General features: G+C 36.8%; 1 protein-coding gene across 2 annotated transcripts in view; it reads right to left on the reverse strand.

Moving 5' to 3' along the window:
• Nucleotides 1-15051, reverse strand: part of eml6 (EMAP like 6) — a 96070-nt gene that overhangs the window by 58285 nt on the left and 22734 nt on the right. For both annotated transcript variants that reach the window (XM_073917132.1, XM_073917133.1), the window contains exons 4-8: nucleotides 12413-12572; nucleotides 12077-12175; nucleotides 7699-7767; nucleotides 5648-5833; nucleotides 3677-3812 (exon numbers count right to left, since the gene is read on the reverse strand). In XM_073917132.1, the coding sequence (XP_073773233.1) occupies nucleotides 3677-3812; nucleotides 5648-5833; nucleotides 7699-7767; nucleotides 12077-12175; nucleotides 12413-12572 (650 nt within the window). The remainder of the gene's footprint in view (nucleotides 1-3676; nucleotides 3813-5647; nucleotides 5834-7698; nucleotides 7768-12076; nucleotides 12176-12412; nucleotides 12573-15051) is intronic.

A 15051-nucleotide genomic window follows, 5' to 3' on the forward strand; every position in this document is an offset into this window, starting at 1 on the left:
CAATATTGCGCTGCCCTAGTGTCAAGTCAACATTAGAGTGTAAACTAGGGATGCACCGATACCGATACTTGGATCGGATATTGGTTTGATATCGCATATTTTTTGATATCGGTCAGTCCAAATCAGATCTTGCGCATGCGCTATATTCTGTGTAATTTATAAGCCAACAAAAGCCATGAGGTAGCCTATTATAAGGCACTAGATAGTTTTCATGTAGGCTACTATATCCTAAATCAGGAGTTCTCAATTGGTTTGGCCACGGGACCCACATTTTTACATGGTCAACAAGCCGCGACCCAAATTTTTGGGAACTATAATACAATTTTAGGAATTATAATTAATTTGTATTTATTGGTTAACATACACAAGTAGTGACAGATACATCATAAGAAATTCACCAAGACTTACAAATAAACACTATTTTATTGGTATTATTTAACAAAATGTATCAAATTATCGAAATATTACAAAGTAAACACAACAAATACTGTAAACAGTGGTTAGGGTATGGAAAGGTTCAGTTACTATGAACTGAACTGTTAATAAAACATGTTGTGTGGTTTCTAAATGTCGTTTTAATTCAGAAGGTTTCATGCTCTATTGTGAGAGCACCTCGCTACTTCTGACACACCGAGGTTTTAAGTCTTTTTTGTCGTCAATATATGTAAATCCATACTTTACATATTCAGGGTCGTACTTGCGCTTGGACATACTTGTTGCTAAATTAAATGAAATTTCACATGTCAAACGGTAGAGCTGTCATGCACGCATTTCAAAATAAAAGTCAAAATAAGTTAAAAATTAAACTTTTGTTGTTTATTTGACCACACACACGACCCACCAGTTGAGAAACTCTGTCCTTAATGTTCTGAAGCTATTCTATAGTTCAGGGGTTTTCAAACTGTGGGTCACGACCCACTAGTGGGTCGCATAGTGAACAAAGGTGGGTCGCGCAACGTCACGTAGCTGACCGCAGCTATATTTAGATTGCGGCAAATCAAAACCAGTAAGATTGACGGCAAACTTCTTACCCTAAAAATATCTAAAGTGTGCTTCTGCAAAAAGACAAAGCTGGTTATGTTTCACAGCGATCTTTTTATTTTTTTTCGCTCGACATTACGAGCACTGCTCCGTTAGAGCCCTCGCAATCTGCGTTTAGCCGGAAGAGCTCGTGCAGAGCGGAGCTCTCAGTAAGGGACCGTCAGAAAAGAGCTTATTTTTTTTGTTTTTTCTTTCTTTTTTTTTTTGCTCCATCCTGCGTGTTTTATTTTAAACAGTACTAATTTTCTCTTAAATGAGCACAAACAGTTACTTAAGTAGTCGAATGCTTCATTATAGATCTGTGCATTCTTACATTAACACCTCTGTAATCAAACAAAACACAATGAGAGATTTACTAGCTGCTCTTCACTAAATAACTATTGTAACTTTAATCAAAATGCAAATACAATTAAAAGTGAAGTAGATTTTACAGCTTTATTTAATTTCTGGATAGGCCATTGATTATAATAAGCTAAACCTTTTATTTTATTGTCAATATTTTCTAATGTTTGCTATGTATTTTATCATTTGAAGCTCTTTGTTGTCCCATAATTTATACATCCCAGCGTTGACAGATTGCTAATCAAAAAATAGCTATAGTGCTATCTGTTAGTTTTGACGTCAGCTAATGTTATGGAAAATAGTAATAGTAATGTAACTACCCCCATCATTCCTTTCTCAAGCAAATGTGTAAATATTAGATCTATTCAGCAATAACGTTAATTGCATTGGCATATTTATCTGACGTTTTCCCAGCTTGTAGTAGTCGATCAAAAAGCTATTTAGTTTATGACTATACACTATCAGTGGAATTTACTGCGATGTGACGGGGCTTGATCATAATCTAGGGGCTTGATCAAAGGTCGATCATATTCTCTTCTGAAAAAAGAAGAGTATCTTTTTCAACAAAAAAATGATCACAGTTACAGCCAGCATCCCACAAAAAGCACTTCTGGCCTCATCTTGTGCATATCAAATCGCAAAATCCAAAAAGCCGCACACCATATATTTTTGACTGCTTTGAATGGATACATTTTTTTTACCCATTTTTCCATATTAAAATATTATGCTGGGTCTTAAGATTGAATTACTTGCCTAGGCGGGTCCCGGAATAAAAAAGTTTGGAAATCCCTGCTATAGTTTAATGTGAAGCACAGATGAGTATTCACATTGTTAAATTCATGTTCAGTTCAGCGCTTCCCTCTGCTGCACCTGTCAATCACTCTTCATTCATTCACAATTCAAAAAGCGTGTCGCGTTCATGACATCACGAATAAACTTTCTCCAAGACTATTTCTTCCTGTTAGTTTAAATAATCAGTGGAGGAAAGCATTCAGTTTTACATTAAATCGCTTCATTTTGACCTGCAACATGGAGATCATTGCTGTTTCTAAATCATGCGCTGTGTTTCTTAGATCAGCAGATCGCATTTGCAACACAGGAGTAGAGAGGGTTATTACCTGCTCTTCACAAGCAAAGTAGGCCTACCTGAAACTTTAAAGTAGAAAAGCCTCAATATTACATCGGACAGATCTTCAACACACTGATTTCTTTCCTTTGTGCTGCTGTTTTGAAAGTGTCCTTAGGTACTGGAGGCTTGCACCTGTGTCTCAGTGATGCATCAGGTGCTTCATTCATGCAAACGTCTGCGCAGACGCAAAATGCGCCGCTCAGTAAAATTATTCTCACAATGAGTTTCTGTTCTATCATCCTTCAGACTGAGTGTAATCTCTCGGAGGAATACTTTCAGTGCTGCGAAAAGTTTGTTGGCTCACTGTGGTCAAAGTAGTTGATTACATTTAATAGAAACGCATATGACTTGTCATTACCAGAAAATAATTTAGCCTAATATAGGCTACTCTGAAACTGTGAATATTTCACTGTCATTTGATTTATATTAATATTTTATTGAACAGACCTGTTTGTCAGCTTGTGCGCTGATAAGCAGGCCTTGTTTTTTAACTTCACCTCACTTATTCTTGTTTGTTTTGTAGAAAACTGACCAACAAAATACATTAAAATAACCAACAAATTATACCAAACCAAATTAATTTCAAAAGATCATTTTTCAGACATGCTTTCAGTTTCTCCATCTCACTCCTGGTGAGTTTAGGCGAGGAGGGAATGTTTATTAAGTAAAACTGGCCTCAGACGGTTTAGTTTAGTCTGCTTCAAAAATGCAGGAGAATATCAATCATTGCTAAAAGGCAGGTTATATTACCAACGATTAGTGTCAATAGCACAAATAGTGGTGGCCTATTACAGATTTTAAAGAAAAATCTTATTATAAAAAAGGAAACATAAGCTGGACCCCAACAGATCATATCAATGTCATAAGGAATGCATAAATAATGTAGCGTTTATAGTAAGCATCATGTTTAGTTAGATGTTTAGTGGCATCTGTCATATACAGTAGGCCTATAGGTGTTTATTTTACTAAACAAGATATATCATTTGAGTTTATCACCAGAACTATAGAAGCTGTACTATGTTAATAATAATAAAAAACAGCACAGTATCAGCATTGGATCTATATTAGTCGATACTTTTGGTATCGGGAATGCTATCGGTCCATCCCTAGTGTACACCATAAAAAGCATGCTGTTTTTCATGAAAGGCTCCTGTATTGTTTTACCTTTATAACCCTGTTCAGCCTCCCTGAGGTCAATCTTGGTGATGGGCTTGAAATCCACATCCCACAGCCTCACGCATCCGTCACGACCACCGGTGGCGAAACCTTCCTCACACGAGTGCATGCTGAAGATCCCAGCCTGCGGAGCAGAGACAGACACAAACTGAGCAACAGGCCATGCTTTCAGGGCTCATGAACGGAGAAAGCAAAACTCCCTCCAGCTTTTGAAATGTACGCGATTGTAGACTATCTGCTTGTTAAGTGTGACGTCACGCGAAGCGGCTTACGGGTGCAAGTGCTCTATCAAACTGTATGGGGAGACTCATGTTTATTTTCACTAGAGCAGTTCCTGCGCTATGATGAGGCCTGAAAACTGACTGAAACTTTCCAAAAATATGAATCTTCTGTATTAAAAAAATCATAATTGAGCAAATACAACTTTTTCTAACACAATAAAGCAGGGAGAGTGTGGAAAATGCAAATAACAAAGAATGTAGTGATTTCTAAATAAATCAATTTTCCTATTTTGGTTCTTGCAACACATTTAAAGAAAAGTTAAAGCATTTTTCACTTTGAAATGTTGCCATTCCTTTTCACAGCATTTAAAAGACGTTTAGGGACTGAAGACTCCAAGTGATGTTGAGTTTCAGGTGTATTGTAGTCCCATTCTTCCTGCAAACATGGCTTAAGGGTACAGTACAGTACGCAGTTCTTGTTGTTGCATTTTGAAATTCAAAATGCGCCACACATTCTCTATTCTAGACAGGTTGGGACTGTGGGCAGGCCAGCCCAGTACCTGTCTCCTCTTTCTCCGCAGTAGGACTTTGTATTGTGTGCAGAATGAGGTTTTGCATTGTCTTGTTGTAATATGCATGGGCGTCCCTGGAAAAGAAGACAGCATATTGTGCTCCAAGATGTCGGTGTACTTTTCAGCATTAATGGTGACACAGAAGTGCAGGTCAGCTTTGCCAAGGGCACTTGACCATGACAGAGCCTGGCTTTTAGATTTGTTGCTGGTATCAGTCTGGATGACCCTTTTCTTCTTTGGTCCGGAGCACACAGCACCCATTTTAAATTAAATTAAAGTTAAGTTAAGTTAAGTTAAGTTAAATTAAATAATAATACAAAATAAAATAAAATAAAATTTAATTTAATTAAAAAATAATAATAAAATAAAAAATGATAATAAAATAAAATTTAATTAAACAATAAAATTAAATTAAAAATAAATAAAATTAAATAAAATGAAATTAAATGAAAAAATAAAATAAAATAAAAAATAAATAAAATTAATTCATGTTTATACATATATATATATATATATATATACATATACATATATATATATATATATATAGATAGATAGATAGATAGATAGATAGATAGATAGATAGATAGATAGATAGATAGATAGATAGATAGATAGATAGATAGATAGATAGATAGATAGATAGATAGAGATATATAGCGCATTTCACAATGTAGATTGTGTCAAAGCAGCTTAACATAGTTGAAGCTTAACATAGAGAAGTCGACAGCGCTTCTGGACACTGTTAACATAGGGCTTCCTTTGGCCATCATCATTTTTTAGTGGTATTTGTGGATGTAAGTATGTAGTGTGGTATTGACAAACACTTGCCAATGTAGTCCTGAGTCCATGTGGTGATATGGCTTATAGTTGAATAATGATTCTGTTTTCCATACTGTCCCCAACTCTTTCTGATTTAAGGTTGTAATTGAAAATTGGTCAAAGATAATCGTCAAAAATGCATATGACCCATTCTGTCTTCATGTTTCAGTTAAAATTATATTACATAACGAACAAATCCGCACATTTGAAGGCACTTTAGTTGCTCTTTAAGCACTAATATATCTGTTTTGCACCACACAAACAGATCAGAGATGGGAATGGAGTGATGGTTAATTTCTCAGATGATGTGCGATATCGTGTAGGATGTGTTAAGCTTCACTCACGCCGTGCGCTGCCTGTATGGTTCGCGTCAGGTTGAGTCCTTTCCACACATAGATATCTCCGTTTAGAGCGCCTGAATACGTCACTTCTTCTTTAGCTGTTGCCAAGCACAAGATGGTCTGCAGGTCTCCCGTCTTCCCGAAAATCCCTCGCTTTGGTGTCAGTGCATTTCCACATAATGCCCAGAACTACGGAAGAGAGATGAAGATGAACACATGAGAAACGACTCCTAATTTACTGCCAGTTTGTGCCTCACACAAATCTGAAGAGATTAATTCAGAAAAAAATAAATATAGTGCATGCAGCAAATGAGGGAGCAAATATGACAAATAATATTTAACAATAAAACTTTAATAAAAGCATGGTATAAAGTATAATAACCATGATTATTATTGAATTATTAAATACAATAAGATTAATAATGTATTACTAATTAATAACACAGGTATTAAACATTAACAGGTTTAACAAACATCAGTAAACAGTTCACTTTTTATGTGTAGCCAAAACCCCATTAAATTATTAATTGAATAGCAAAATGCATTTGTTTAAGTAAAAAATAAAAAATGTTTTAATTGATTTATAAAATACAGAACTCAGAAAAAGGTAAACAGAATTTTAAAATAATTAAAAAAAACTACAGGACACTTTAACCATACAAATGCAAAAAAAAAAAAGTATTTTACAAAATAAATAAATCATTGAATAAATAAATGATCTACTCAAGCTATATATTATTTCTAACATTTATTAATTCATTCATTTGTTCATTCATTTTCATTTTCATTCAAGGGCTCACGCACTTTCCACTTCCCCCTACCCGCTCTTAACTTTTTACTTTGGTCCACAAAACTACTCCAATCTAGACGCTTCACTTTCATTCAAAAAATAATAATTCAGGAAAAAAATTATTTGTAATTGAAAAAAAAGTTAAGAATATAGGAAAAAAAAATATTAAATTTGGTCAAAAAGTTAAGAATATAAGACAAAATTAATTAAATTTGGTCAAAATATTAATATAGGAAAAAACTAAATTAAATTTGGTAAAAAAAAATTAAAATATAGGAAAAATGAATGAAATTTGGACAAAAAGTTAAGAATATAGGACATAATTAATGAAATTTGGTCAAAATATTAATATAGGAAAAAATTAATGACATTTGGACAAAAGGTTAAGAATATAGAAAAAAATTATGAAATTCTGACAAAAAGTAAAAAAAATATAGGAATAAAATATAAAATTAGGAGAAAAAGTTAAGAATATACGAAAAAAATTGGTTAGAAAGATAAGAATAATGGGAAAAAATTATGAAATTTGGTCAAAAAGATAAGAATAACAGGACAAAATAAATAAAATTTGGTTAAAAAGTTAACAATATAACACAAAATTAATGACCAAAATTAATTTGGTCAAAAAGTTAGGAATATAGAAAAAATATAATGAAATTTGGACAAAAAGTTAGGAATATAGGAAAAAAGAAATAAAATTTGGTTAAAAAGATTAGAATGATGGAAAAAACTAATGAAATTTGGAAAAAAAAAAATTTTTAAAAGATAGGAATATAGGAAAAAAATAAATCAAATTTGGTCAAAAAAATAAGAATACTGGAAAAAGATAATGAAATTTGGACAGTATAAGTTAACAATATAAGAAAAAATAAATGAAATGAAAGACAAAAATGATGAAATTCGGTCAAAAAGTTAAAAATAATTGAAAAGAACTAATGGAATTTGGTCAAAAACAAAGCAATTTATAAAAATATTCTGCTCATAATTAACATTTCATAACAATAATTCCAATTATTAATATTCAACCTCTTACTCTCACAATCAAAAAGTAAATTGCATTATTGTCATATTTTTCTCTCTAATTTTTTCAGTATGTTAATGCATTTTTGAAGTCTACAAAAAAGGCAGAGCATCTGCGATAAAGACAAAAACAACAAAGGAAAGCAGGAATAAATGAGGGCTTGTTTTCCACCGACGCCTCATTTATTTGTTTGCAGGAATTGTCTTGGGTTGAACTGAACTCAGTCTCAGGGGTTCCACTCACTTTAATGTGCTTGACTCCGCAGCTCACCAGCCGGTGTGGCAGAAACGGGTCCCACGAAATATCAAAGATCTGAAAGCACAAACACAACAGATCCAAACACAACTGGAGGAAATGAGGCACAAACACCTGCTAGGAATCATCATGAAGCCTTTAAATCAGCATTGCTTTCTTCTTCATCCCTGATACTGTCATGTTAAAAAGTGCAAATAACCGGATTCCTTCACTATTATTGATAAACACATTTAATGTGATGTGTGTATGCATAGTAAATGTACAATGTAAAGGATTCATTCATTCATTCATTTTCTTTTCGGCTTAGTCTCTTTATTAATCTGGGGTTGCCACAGAGGAATGAACCACCAACTTATCCAGCATATGTTTTACGCAGTTGCTGACCTCCCAGCTGCAACCCATCACTGGGAAACATCCATACACACTCATTCACAGACACACACACACACTACAGACAATTTAGCTGAGGTGATCGTGCTACCCACTGCACCAACAGGGATGCCCTTAATGTTAATACACAATCTAAAACGAAATACACAATTTTCTGTGTACAAAACTAAAGATAATTCAAAAAAACAAATAAATACCAAAACATGAAGTATCCTAGGTATGATATGGTCTTAAAAAAAACATGCAAGTATGAAAAAAATCAATAGTGAGGCATCTTGTTAAGAAATGATTTATTCCAATGCTTTTAATTATTGTAAATAGTTTATTATTTGATAAAATAGGAGTACTGCCAAACATAAAGCACATACCATTCAAAACATGGACAATTGTTGACATGCATCCATTATTAAAACGTTCCTAATAAGCTACAGTATGCTTTCAGATTAAAAATATTAGGCTTTGACTAATTTATGAATGCTTAAACTATGCTGTTTTCTTCATAAACTTGCATTTATTGACTTAAATGTATATACTTTACATGCAAACATGCATATGCACCTGATTATTTGCATGAATTATCTGCAGAGAAACATTTCTTTAAAGCATTCGGTTGGTCACTGGTGAAATTACATGAGTTCATTTAGTTTAGTTTAGTTTATTTGTTTACAGGGTTAATGCACATCAATAAACATTACTGTAAAATGTGCCAGAATTAGCCAAGAATGGCTATTTTTCATCTGTAGACCCCTTAAAGAATGTTAAAAAGTCACACCTAAAATATAAGCACAACATTAAACATTAAATACACTTTCATATAAAAAATACAGTTAAAAAAGTAAAGAAAAAAAAAAAAGAACAGACTGATGACAGCAGAGGACAAAAAGCCAAAGACAACAGTACAAATGTGTCAAGAATACAGTACTAATGCTGATTTGTCAATAACCAATTTTTAAAATGAGACTGAAAAGAACGAAAAGTGCATGATCTACTAATTGTTAGTGGGACTATTCCCTAGCAGCTCTCACTGAAAATACAGATTGACTGAATTTACCCTTTTTTGAAAGGAATAATGCAATAATAATAATAATAATAAATAATAATAAAAGTTATTTTTAATAAAAGCTATTGCCAAATTCGTTTAATTGAAAATAGTGTGTTAAATTTAAAATCTGTGAAGCTTTTGAGCTGAAGACAAGCCACAGGGAGTCTTCTAAAGTCTGTCATCATTTGTCTGACTGTGTTTGAGATTAGAAAATGCTCCTCTGTGCGGTATTTTACCACAGTATCCCATTCATAATGCTCATAACCAGTCTTTATTCACATGGCTGAGGTGTAGCATCTGTTGCTATGGAAACAGTCTAGCTGCATAAGGCATGTGCTGCATTTTTCACTTGGTTAGGAGTCAAGTCTTTTTAGCATCAAGGATGAAATGCTGAACAGGGCTGCGCAAAATCATTATACGTATTTGTACATATAGGTAGATTGTATAAATGATTGTGCGACTGATGTTAATGCTACCACCTGTATTACAAAAATTTGAAAACTGTCATTGATCTGCGAATAAATTTCCAGATTAATCGTAAAAGTCCTTCACTGCATGCAACCTCACGCCTGTTTCACACCGCAAGCGTCAGCGGCGCGTGTGCAGCGCGTGTGTTTTCGGCGTCCATGTTAACAGATTAGAGCTTTCATACCGCACGCAGCAGCAGCGCGTCAGTGCGAGGCGTGAGCGTCGCTGAAGCAGAAGTGCAGTGATAGTTTCGGCGCTGGGTCTATTTTTGCCGCGCTGCTCACGCTCAATCAAAGTGACAGTGCATTGATAATGACCAAAACACATTGAATGACAGTAAAAAGTAGCAATTTTACCCATTAAATGGGTTAATAATGTCAAATGGTTTATATATAGTCATTCAAATTAACGATTAAAAACGGCACAAACATTTATTTAGGCCCGAACTAGAGGTCTGCATGTCCCGCGGGCGGCGCAGGACCCGACCAGATTTCTGCGGCGCGGGAATAAATTTCCGAATAAATCGCGGGAGCGGTCAGTAACGGCTTTAACTTGGGACAATATCGTGGATTTTGCTATGCGAATGAGAGAGAGAGAGAAAGAGAGAGAGAGAGAGAGAGAGAGAGAGAGAGAGAGAGCTTTGCCAGTGTGTGTGCTTGGTGCTTGTGTGTGTGTATGTTAGTGCGCGCGCGCGAATGAGAGAGAGAGAGCTGTCCCAGATAGCAAAATACATTCGGGCCAGTTCCGGCTAGATTCTTGCCTGCCGGAGACTTACCACTCGGCCCAGCTCCGGCTGCCGGACTCGGGCTGGATGCTTGCGGTGTGACAACATTAAACATTAAATACACTTTTATGTGTCTGGATGCTTGTGGACTCACTGCCCGATTCCGGCCCGAATCAATCGGGCCAGATGCGGCGGCCGTAAGCGAGCCGACACTGCCGCATCCGCGCCGGAATCGGCCCGAGAGTAATGTGCGGTGTGGCCCCGAGCTGGCGCGACTCAGTATTTATATACCTTTATATAAAACCTTTTGGTATTACATTGGTACTTGATACATGGTACTACAAGCCTTTAAGTTGATATAACAGCAAACACCTGTGTGTCTGCTTGGTGCCTGTGTGTGTGTTAGTGCGCGCGCGTATGAGAGAGAGAGAGAGAGAGAGAGAGAGAGAGAGAGAGAGAGAGAGAGAGAGAGAGAGAGAGAGAGAGAGAGAGAGAGAGAGAGAGAGAGAGAGAGAGAGAGAGAGAGAGAGAGAGAGAGAGAGAGAGAGAGAGAGAGAGAGAGAGAGAGAGAGAGAGAGAGAGAGAGAGAGAGAGAGAGAGAGAGAGAGAGAGAGAGAGAGAGCTTTGTCAGTGTGTGTGTGCTTGGTGCTGTGTGTGTGTTTATACAGACAGCTTGGCTGTCTGGACTGTTTAGCTGGGTGATTTTCGGTTTTGTTCTCCCCCGCTCTTTAGCGGGATCGGGCGCGGCGGGCAGAAAACGGGGCAGGTCGGGCAGCGGGACAACAAATTCTTAATATAAGCGGGAGCGGTCGGGTTCGGGCTAAAACCTGGCAGGTGCGGGAGGGAGCGGGATTCAAAATTTAGTCCCGCGCAGATTTCTAGCCCGAACTACAAAACCAAATGTAAAACAATTTTATTATCAGTTTTGCTTAAGTTGCACACTAGTGTTTCAGGAGAGGGGAAATAGAATATTTACGGGATTTGTAGTCCATAGCGAAGTGTATTGTGGGTAGTGTAGTTCGACACGCATGCTGGATGATGTTAACTCGCTGTGTTCTGTGCAGCTGAGCAGAGGAAGAAAGTTTTAATCGGCTTTGTTTTATATTCACTCGAGTTATTCTTACCGGGAGCTGTTTGCACTGTGAATCTGACAACACGAAAATAAGTAAAAGAATGGCCTGCATTAATTACTTTTGTCCATCTCATCCTCTGCACGAGCATGAATTAACGAGCTGTTATTCTGCCGCTGAACATCACTGAAGCGGAGGAGGTAACACTAGTTTGATCTGTATAAATATCGTTATAACTATATTGTATAAATATTATTATATATAGGCTTACAGCAACCTGATAATCAAAAAACAAATGACATGATATCACAGGCGATTGTCTTCTGACTGTAGAACTTCTAATATAAGTTAGCTTGAGAAGCATACAGTACTATTTGATCTATAAAATTTGTAAAATAAACATTTGCAGGTTAAAGAAACAGCATAGGAGGGGCCTTGGTGCAGATGAAAAGAGTAAACAGTGTATTTGTATATAGAGAGGCATGGGTAACTAGATAGAATAGACAGAGACAAAAGTTATGAGGACACCTGCAAGACAATTGGCACATTACACCTTTGACTTTACTCACTGTGCTCTGTCTTGGCCTATCAGAGAGCACTGTGCTGTCTCACCCTATTAGAGAACAGCACATTCAGCCTCAGCCTATCAGAGAGCAGTGTGTTCAATCTTACCCTATCAGAGTGTCCCGTGGCGGTGGCCAAGACACGTCCTTTCTTCCAGTCCCAAACGCACACAGTGTTTTTGGCATCGAGTCCCACTGAAGCCAAACGCTGACAGGACAAAACAAACAGATTGGGATCAAAACCTTACGTCACATAAACCTTTAAATGGAAGTTACCTGGTGGCTGAAAAACACTTGCTGTGCATATAACCCATTAGGAAACACACAAGCAGAATAACTGGCATGGTGATATTTGAAATGCAAGTTGTTGAGACTTATGAATGAGGATGTTGAAAACTGTATAAGGGTGTTTGTGGTGTACGCAGTGATTTAGTGAAACTCTGACCTGTCCGTCGGCATCGAAAGCCAGACAGGCCACACCGTGAGTGTGAACGTCCCTCAGGATGGAGACTGTCGTCAGAGCGTAGGAGTCCCAAACACAGATATACGGATCCTTCCCAACCTGACCGGTGGCCACCTGGATCTTATCCGGATGAAGAGCCAGACTGAGAAAACAAGAGGACAGCACACGCACACACGCACACACGCACACACACACACACAGTGAGTTACACTGACAGAAATCTGCAGAGAGGAGAAAATAGTACTGTAAAATTGAGGTAGCAAAGGTTTTATAGTATTTATTATTTATTTATTAATATCTTTGGTTACACTTTACATTCATTCATTCATATTCCTTTATTTATCAGGACGAATATGAACCACCACCTATTCCAGCATATGTTTTATGCAGTCGATGCCTTTCCAGATGCAACCCAGTACTGGGAAATACCCATACACACTCATTCACAAACACTCATACACTACAGCCAATTTTAGTTTATTCAATTCTCCTATAGCGCATGTGTTTGGACTGTGATGGAAACCGGAGCACCTGAAGGAAACCAGGAAACAACACAGGGTGAACATGCAAACTCCACCCGGAAACGCCAACTGACCCAACCGGGACTTGAACCAACAACCTTCTTGCCGTGAGGCGACAGATAACTTACAGATAAGAACAAAATAGCTTACGATAATGCACCAAAATTAGTACACATGACTGTATTAATAAAAAATATTAAACAGAAAATTTAAAATTCAAGAGAAATACAAAAATGTATAAAATTTTATTGAAATTTTGTAGTTTGTCATTTTTTTTTCATTATTTCGAATGAATTTAAATGTAAAATCTTTCCATTTCTGAAAATGTTCGTGACTAAAATATTATTTTGATAAATCGGTTTTGTTCAAATGCACCTATATTTACTGAAAAATTGATAGAAAATGGGGTGAGCACTGTATAGTGCATATTGTTTTATACATATTTAAAATACTTTAGCAATACTGCAACTAAACAGTCATGCTAATAAAGTTGAATAATTAATCTGACGTGGAGTGAAAGAGCTTTATTGATGAAGACAGCAGAGTGTGACGTGTGCTGATGAACAGTTTCTGCTCTGGTGACGAGAGATGTTTCCCTTTATGCTGATGTAATGCATCGCCTCGGGTGGTTTATTGCTTTATTAAAGACAATGGCTGCTGATGTTGTGACTCCAGCAGCAGAGTGTGTGTGTGTGTGTGTGTGTGTGTGTGTGTGTGTGTGTGTTTTACAGTAAGCGTGATATTTATCAGATCAGTGACAGCAGGAGAGCAGACTTTAATCACAGATCAAACACTGATTGCACACACCTAAAGAGAGAGAAAGTGTGTGTGTGTGTGTATATGTGAGAGAGAGAGCTATATATATAGGCGACATGGTGGCTCAGTGTTTAGCACTGTGGCCTTACAGTAAGAAGGACGCTGGTTTGAGCCTCGGCTGGGTCAGTTGGCATTTCTGTGTGGAGTTTGTATGTTCTCCCCGTGTTAGCGTGGGTTTCCTCCGGCTGCTCCGGTTTCCCCCACAGTCCAAACACATGTGCTATAGTATAGGGGAATTGATTAACCAAATAGGGCATAGTGTGTTTGTTAGTGTGTGTGTTAGTGTGTGTGTATGTGAGAGTGTATTATTGTGTGTATTATCATTAGGTTGTATATTTGTATGCTTTAATACATACAGACAAGTGATGCCAATACAGCTCAAATTTAAACATCTGTACTTGAGAGAGAGAGAGTCTGTGCGTGTGTCTGTGTGAGACAGTGCAGTGTGTGTAGTGTTTGTGTGTGTGTGATGATCAGAGTCGCTCCATGTCCACTGGCATGAAACCCGAGCCAGCAGCTGTGTGTGTGCCAACACGATTATGAGCTACACATGTGCTGCCATCACCCCCCTGTGTGTGTGTGTGTGTGTGTGTGTGTGTGTGTGTGTGTGTGTGTGTGTGTGTGTGTGTGTGTGTGTGTGTCACCCGCAGGAAGCAGAAATCACTAATGAGCTCGCTTTAATATCTTAATTGTTTCTCCTAGACTGCAGAGACATCAAATGAGCAAATGCAGATTCTGACTTGAGTCAAAAATGAAATGGAAAATGACCCAGTTCCTGTGTGCAGAGTCACTTCATTCAATCAGTACCTGACACAGAAAATATCAGAGTCTTAACAATCTGGGTTTCGCTCTGACGGCCACTGCATTCGGATTTTTCATATTTATAAGTATGTATTTAATAGTGGTGGGCCGTTATTAGTTTTTCTCATCTTCTTCATTCTTTTATATCACATTTAGTGTTTTTTTACTCATTTTTATTATTTGTTTTTATTTTACTTGCTTCTTTTATTCTTGTTTATGTAAAGCACTTTGAATTGCCACTGTGTATGAAATGTGCTATATAAATAAACTGGTCCCACTTTATATTAAGTGCCCTTTACTATGTACTTACATGAAAAAATAAATACAATGTACTTACTGTGTTTATAATGTATTTGAGAACACTTGTGGTGCTTTTGAGTTGGGATAGAGGTTGGGTTATGGACAGGTTTGGTGGCATGGGTAGGTTTAAGGGTGGGTTAAGGTGTAAGGGATGGTCAACAGTGTATTTACAAATGTAATTAC

This window comes from Danio rerio, chromosome 11 (genome assembly GCF_049306965.1).
Source record: "Danio rerio strain Tuebingen ecotype United States chromosome 11, GRCz12tu, whole genome shotgun sequence".
Taxonomy (NCBI): Eukaryota; Metazoa; Chordata; class Actinopteri; order Cypriniformes; family Danionidae; genus Danio; species Danio rerio.